The sequence below is a fragment of the Neospora caninum genome, chromosome VIIa (assembly GCF_000208865.1).
Source record: "Neospora caninum Liverpool complete genome, chromosome VIIa".
Classification (NCBI taxonomy): domain Eukaryota; phylum Apicomplexa; class Conoidasida; order Eucoccidiorida; family Sarcocystidae; genus Neospora; species Neospora caninum.
Genome location: NC_018393.1, coordinates 2,235,164 through 2,242,384, shown reverse-complemented (window position 1 = coordinate 2,242,384; position 7,221 = coordinate 2,235,164). Strand labels below are relative to the sequence as shown.

Sequence of the window (7,221 nt, the reverse complement as noted above, 5' to 3'; positions counted from 1 at the left end):
CTTCCCGAACAACAGAGGAGAGACAAGCAGGGAAATCTGAGAAGAAACTTCCCCCTCTCGCCCAGTGTCCCGGAGGCGGCGCGCATATACGCCTACAGCCCCTGGGAGTCGATTTGCCACGATGAGAGAGAACGAAAACAGAAAAAAACGTGCAGTGGCCTGCGTTTTGTAGGTTTCCTGCACTCTCATCGGCCACCTCGTCTAACGCCATCTGAGCTTCTGTCTAAACAGAAAAAAGGTCATATCCTTTCAGGAAACACCATCTTCCTCGCCCCCTCCCTCTCCTGCACTGTGACACACAAATCTCGCAAGAAAAAAGCGTGGCTTCCTTTCTCTGGCGTCTCTCACCGTCCCTTCTGTTTTTCACTTTCTACCTACACAAAGGCACGACCTCGGCAGACTGCACTCCCTTTGTTCCTTTCTCTTGCCTCCCTTTTTCCTTCCCGCTTCTCCAGCACGAAACGTCCGCAAAGGTATTTCTCTTTCTCCCGACGCTCTTTGCGCGCAATCTCGTTGAGAAACAGCCGCGCACGAATTTCAGATTTCCTCAGCATCCAGGCTCCCTATCCTTCACTCTTGCGCATGTGTCGCCGAGCCTTCTCCACGTGCTTCAACGTCCGCTTGACGCGCATGTTTTGCTTAGGCAACTCACACCGCCGCGCGCGCCTCGGCATGCAGTACCGAGTCAAGACTGTGTATGTGCATGTTCGTGCGTCAGCAGCTAAATCCGTCGCTTTCTGCTCCTTGGCCCTCTTCGTCGGAAGCATCTCTCCTTCGTTGTCAGCTCTCTACGAGGTTGGGAAGACGGGCCATCCGTCGCTCGGAAACACCTTCGGGGGAGTTCGTTCCTGCTGGTGAGTTGGCAACGCGCCGCGCCCTCCGCCTGCCTGCGAGCCTCCAAACTGCGACTCGCCCGCATTTCCGTCCGGCGCCCATGAGGCAAAAGGATCTGCAAGAGGAACCGAAAACGGATCGTGTCCGTTCAGGTGTACGCCGCTTCCCTCTGGCGATGCCTCCTGATTTCCTCGGTCTCCGCAGGACGCACCGAAGGAAGAAACAGACGCGTCCACATTCTCCCCGCCACTGGCTGTCCAACGACTCGAGTCGGGGAACGCGACGCCCTCGGGAAACGGCGCCGCTTCTGCGTCGCATTCTCGCGTTGCCTCAGAATGCGCGTCGGGTCTGTCGGAGTCTGCAGAATCACGCGACTGCTGCTTCTTCGCTTCGACACCTGCCTGATCTCCCTCTCCACGCGGCCATCGACTGTCCTCGGCATGCACCCCGTCGCTCTCCCTCGCGTCCGCACGTCGCCTCGTCGCCGCGTCTACGTCTTCTTTGCTCGGATGTCGCGTGTGTGCGTAGAGAACAAAAGAACCGGCCTCGTCCCGCTTGTCTTCGACAATCTCGCCAATTCTCTGGATGCTGTCTGTGCCGAACGACGCAACCCAGGACGTCTCCCGTCGATCGGGTTCTTCCTCTCGAGGTCCCAGGACAACCTCTCCGTGAAGCTCGGCCTCTGCAAACGTAGAGCTGCCAGCCTCGTCGCGAGCGTGGCCGACCTGCCGTGTCCTCGGGCTTTCTGTCCTCTCGCGGTTCCGCAGTTTCCGCTGGCGCGAGTAGAGATCGAAGATGTCTTCATCGCGCTCGTCCTCTTCGCCGCTGCTCTCGTTATCGCTCGAGCTGTCGCTGTCGCTCTCACTCGAACTCGACTCCCGCTCCTCCTTCTCGTGCCCAAAGCAGAACGCGTCGCTGCTGCGTTCGTAGAAGAAGGTTGGCATCTCCTTTCCGTCTTCTCTCGCCTCCGCCGCAAAGTGCAGGTGCCCTGCGCCGTCACTGCCGAGGAAGGCGGCGTAGGCCCCCTTCCTGTCGTGGCCGCGCCAGGCAGAATCCTCTTCGCCTTCTCGCCGGCTCTCTTGTCCGTCTCCCGAACAGTGGAGGTGCGACAAAAACTGCGGAGACGCGAGTTGGCCCGCTTCGATCCAGTGCACCCACGTCTGGACACTGGTGAATGGTGCCCCGTTGAAGCGGATTTTGTTCGACTTCCGGAAATACACCGCGGAAAACTCCTTCCGCTCGCCCGTGACCGGATTGATGTGTACGTACACTAGCTCGTCTGCGTCGCTCGGAGCGCGCGCGGGAGAACCCGGCGGCGTCGGAGACAGCGTCAAATGACTGGCATTTACGAACGCGTCCTGCGGCGGCTCATTCGGCCCAAACAGCGAGGCGAAGGAAGGAAACGACACATTCCGCTTTATCGCGTCTGACTCCTTCCCAACCGCGCCTCCGCAAGTGTTACACGCGTAGGGCACAGAAAACGGCGTCGACGAATCCGCCCGACCAGCCTCCACCCTGTCGACCGAGTCCTCTTCCTCGCAACCTTCTCCTCCCTCCTCTCTTTCTCCTCCCTCTTCTCTTTCTCCTCCCTCTTCTCTTTCTTTTCCCTCTTCGCTTCTCTCTTTCTCCGGCTGCAAACCGGAAACCGCCCTTCTCGCTTCTTCCCTCTCAGCATCTCCACCCCCCCGTGATCCACTCTCTTCTAAGGCTCTCTCGACAGTGCCCGACACGGCCTCGCCGGAATCCGCCGGCAACGGAGAGGGAGGCGACGAGGAAAATGCAGCCTTTTCGTCGTTGCCGCCCGGCACGTCCCCACTCTCAACGCCCGGCTCCCTGTATTCTTCGCAAGGCAGTTGATTCGAAGTCGCAGAACTCCCGGCTGGCCCCTCACTGGACGGCGCCGCGCGACTCCACGTGCTCGCCGGCTGTGGAGCCTCAGCGCACGTTGCGGAGTGCTGGTCTTCACGCGCGTTCCCCCGAGGAGCGTGATCTGCCTTCAGCTCGCAAAAGGACACGGGAAGTGCAGTCTTGAGTCCCCTCGGCTTCTGTTCGGGCGCTTCTTCAGCGCCGTTCTCGATGCTTTTCAAAAAAGGGGGCTGTCGCCCCGTAACCGAGAGTCTCTCTGCTGGTCCCTCTTCACCTTGTTCCCTTTCTCCATCCTCCCTCTTCAGTCCTCCTCCGTCTGCTCCTGCTTCAGGTCGAGCAGGAAGATCCTCCCCTGGAACCTCCCTTTTGCCGAGTCGTGTTTCTTCCTCTCTCCCTGCCGCTCCCTCTCTCTCCTCGGCCTCTGCCGTCTCCGTCGCCCTCCGTGGTCCTCCCTCCGTCGCGCCTTCTCCCTTCTCCGATTCTGAAGCCTGCTGCGCAGCAGCGTCCTGGCTGGAAGAGACTTCAAACTCAGAAGGCTCGTTCTTCTCCTTGGACGAAAGAGAGGCGGGCAGTGCCTGAGGCCCCGCGGAGACACCTTCGACGCCCGCTGCCTCGTGCGCCTCGCTGCCTGTCTGCCTGGCCTGGACCACTGCCGGATCTGCATGCGAGAGGTCTCGCCCGAGAGCACGCGGGAGAATCAGTTTCTCGATGGCAGACAGCCTGCACAGCAAAACACAGAAGAGGCGAGAAACGGACGGAACATCTCGCGACGAAAGAAAAGAACAAGTGAAGGCACGGCTCCACCATTCACGGAAACATGGAAACGGGCGAAAAGGAGGGCCTCTCGCTTTGCGATGCTCTCCACGCGTTGCCAGCGCATGCGTGCCCAAGCTCGGTTTTCCCCAAGTCTCTCTGTTTGCAGCCCCCTGCCTCGTGTTCCCTGCCATCACCCGGTATTCCACAGGACAAACGCGAAAAACAGGGAACTACAAAGAGGGATAGGAAGCACCCCACAAACCGTAGGCTCTCGCACGAGGCGCCAGAGACGCGTGAACAGGCAAAAAGACTCGAGCTCTCTTACTCGGCTGGTGCGCTCTTGTTCGTTAGCCCGTGCCCTGGCTCTGCCTGGAGACCGTCGTGGGCGAGACAGCGCGAAAGAGAAGGCGAGGACGTTCCTTCTTCCGCCCCCGCAGCCAACCCGACGACGGGCTGTAGGCTGGACCGTTCCCTGTTTCCAAAGGACTTGTCCAGCGTCGCTACACCCGTTCCGTTCCCGCCAGAGCGGGCCTCGGGAGTCCTGTAACTTATCGCCGCTTCAGGGAGGACGAGGCGTTTCCCCCCCTCGAGAGAAGACGCGTGGCCACAGGATCGCTGGCCAGCGTCCGCAGCAGCGGATCTGGCGGCTTGCGCAGGCGACAGCGGGTGTCTCTCTTGCGTCGGAGACAGTGGCGAGTCAGCGTCTTCTCCGCCGCCCGCACTCTCGGCGAGCCGTTCCTCGTGTGCAGAGGACGGCGACCTAGGGTGGTGTCTTGGAGACGAGAACGAGACAGACGGAGACGAAGGCTGAGAGGGCGAAGCGGGCGAAGGCACGGCCAGAGATGACGAGGGCGAGAGAGAAGCGCGTGAGGGAGAGAGACGAAAACGACGCGACGGCGAGCCGTGGCTCTTTCCAGCGAGGGCGTGGGGACAAGGGGTGGTCTCTGAAGCGTTCGATTTGTCAGCGACCGGAAGGCTCGCCGTGAACATGGAGAAGTCGATTCGGACCGAGTTTTGAACGTGGCAAGAACACGTGCACCACGGGCTTTCCGGGGCAGCCTCCAGCGCTGAAGCATTCGGAATGTAGCACTCTCCAGAGCAGCCACAGCACGTGCAGCAAGTCGCCGCCGAGAGCCCCGAGCTCCCGAGCGCGCCTCCTCCTGGGGCGGGCCCCGGTGGGGATCCCCCGGCAGGGGGTTGAGAGAAGTGGTGGCACGGCGAAGACGGCGAGGCAGTTCCATGAGCATTCAGGCAGCTTCCCGTAGCGTGGGGCGACAGCGAGGGCGAGTGATGCTGCGAACCGGATGGAGGGCCGGAGCAAGGCGGATACGTCGCAGGCGCAGGAGAGAGGAGACCAGGGGGCGAAGCCGAGCCTGGTTGATGTCCAAAGCGCGAGAGGGGATCGAGGGGAAGTGGAAACTCGTCGCGGAGCTCTGGATCGCTGATGGGGTGGCCCGCTCCCGACGGAGACGCTTGAGGAGAGAGGAAGGAGGGCGAGAGAGAAGACGAAGAGAGACAGGAAACAGATCGAGGCGAGAGCGCTTTGGGGGAGAGACGCCGCGGAGAAGCCTGGAAGGGGTGCACTGGCGAGGACGGCGCAGCGGCGGGCACATGCAGCGGCGAGGCGGAGTTGTTCCGCGAGGCGAGCGGACAGGGTGAGGAAGGCGGGGAGTTCGGCGAAAAACGGCACGGCGAACAGGCGTGCTGAGGCGAGGACAGGGGTGACCCTCCCCCGCCGCACAGTCCGTGTGAGCTCGTGCGCGGGGACAGACAGAGCGGAGACGACGCGGAATGGGGCGTCGGCGACAGGAACCCCGAGAGCGAGGGAAACGCCGCGGGGGCATTCGCCGCAGCCGCCACAGCCCCCAAACCGGGGGACGAGCAGGACGCGGCCGGCAAACGAGTGGGAGCGGACGGAGACCCGAGCATGTGGCGAGGCGACAACGAGGGGGTAGTCCCACACGTTCTGGGCATGGGGAGCCCCGGCGAGGAAGCCGAGGAACGCGCAGGGCTGAAGTCGCTCGCGGGCGCACAGCACGGACTGCCCTCGGAGGCTTGGCCACTGGAAGAATCCGAGGCCGTTCCCCGGTCCCCGGCGGCTCGAGCCGCGCGAGGCGCGGCCCGATGCGAAGAAGGTAAGCCGCTCCGAGATGCCCCGGCAACAGCGGCGTCTCGCCAGGCAGCAGGAGAGGTCGGAGCCTCCAAAGGATCCTGCCTGGGTTTTGTGGACATCCGCTCAGGCGACGCGCTCGCAGTTCCGTCGACGGAAACTCCGACTGGGGGCTGCGTCGAGCGCGAGCTGTCTGGTGACTCCGGCGCGGCTGCGTGCGCTTTCCCGCCGTTAGAGAACCGTAGCGTCTTCTCGGGCGGTGGTGCCTCCACTATGCTCGTCGAGAGACCCCGTGCACTCTCTCCCCATGCATCTCCGCTGGGCACAGCGCCCGGACAGTCGGCTCTCGAGCCGCGCCCCGCTGTCTCGACAGAGGCATCGGCTGCGTTCGGCAGAGAGGCGGGGGGAGAAGGCAGTGGGAGAGAGGAGGAAGGAGAGGAGGTCCCGACGGCCCTCTCGGGCGTTGCCTCTGAGGGCGGAGCTTGAGGGGAGTGGCAGGGTAGAGCTTCGAAGATGACAGAGGATGGATCCGACGCGGCAGGCATCGTGAAAAGCGATGCACGCTACGGCAGCCAAAAGAGAGGGACAGTGTGACGTGGAGAGACTGCAAACAACGGCAGCGACCGTCCAGGTGGAGAGCGGAGACAAAACCTGACAAAGAGGGCCCGTTCCTTCGAGGAATTCAATGGCGAAATCTCCTGAAGAGGCACGGAGACGCGTCGACAATCAAAAGAAAAAGGGGGAGAGAGCTCCGCCGCGCCTGGCGGGTCTATACACATTCGAGCAAGGACGCCGACGCACAGCGAGTGTCCCGGAGGCGCCTCTGCGCAGTCCAGGTGCGCTCCCCCCCCTTTTCGGCGGAAAACAAAATCTCTCGCACGACACACACAGCTACCGTTTCAGAGGCAGGAAAACAACGGCGGCGCAGTTTCTGGGACGGAAGCTGTTCCCTGGTTCGCATGCCCTCGTTATAAATGGGCAACCCCAGCACTCAGTCGTGCGCCTTTTCACGGTCTCTCTGTGAATGGACTCACGCAGAAAGGCTCGACGATTTCGGACGGGAGAAATGAGACGGAAAAAAGGCGTGCAGGACAAAAGAAAGGATGGGGAAGCTGGCCGAGAGTAGGTGCCCTACACCTCGGGAATCCCGTCGCGGAAAGGCGCTGAAAGCGAAAGAGCGCATAGCATTCGATCGAGGTGAGCTCGAAATACGAATACGCGGAAAACAACTTTGGCGAAAAGGCGGTATGGACATTTAAACTTTGTGAGTGTGCTGCCGACGAGCAAACCAGGGACCGCCTGGCTGTCGCGAAGAGTCGTTGTGTGTCCGACGGTCTAACAACATTTTCACAACCCACAAGTTCGGGGGTTACACAAGCGACGAGGTACACAGCCGGTACGATGTGAACGGTAGAGAAGGCAGAACATTTGAGGCTCCTGGCATGGAACGAGGCAGTGGTGTGAACCGTGCGACGTCGTTGCTGACGGGAAAAACGAAGCTCGGCAGACTGCCGCGAAAAAGAGAGTGGGAAGACCTCTCACGTCACTATTTCAGCACGCGCGAGTCCTCCAAAGAAGATCCTTTTTGCTTCGAATGCGTCCTTCACGAGACGAGCACTCTAGCGTTTGTGGTGACCTGTTTGCGAGAACGAGGC

At 61.5% G+C, this 7,221-nt stretch overlaps 1 protein-coding gene across 1 annotated transcript; it reads right to left on the bottom strand.

Moving 5' to 3' along the window:
• Positions 1-788: 788 nt before the first annotated feature.
• Positions 789-6,111, bottom strand: NCLIV_021790 (conserved hypothetical protein; the record flags this gene model as incomplete). Its single annotated transcript, XM_003882373.1, has 2 exons — positions 789-3,420; positions 3,782-6,111. 2 exons carry the CDS (start codon positions 6,109-6,111, stop codon positions 789-791), a joined length of 4,962 nt encoding a protein of 1,653 aa, XP_003882422.1.
• Positions 6,112-7,221: the final 1,110 nt, after the last annotated feature.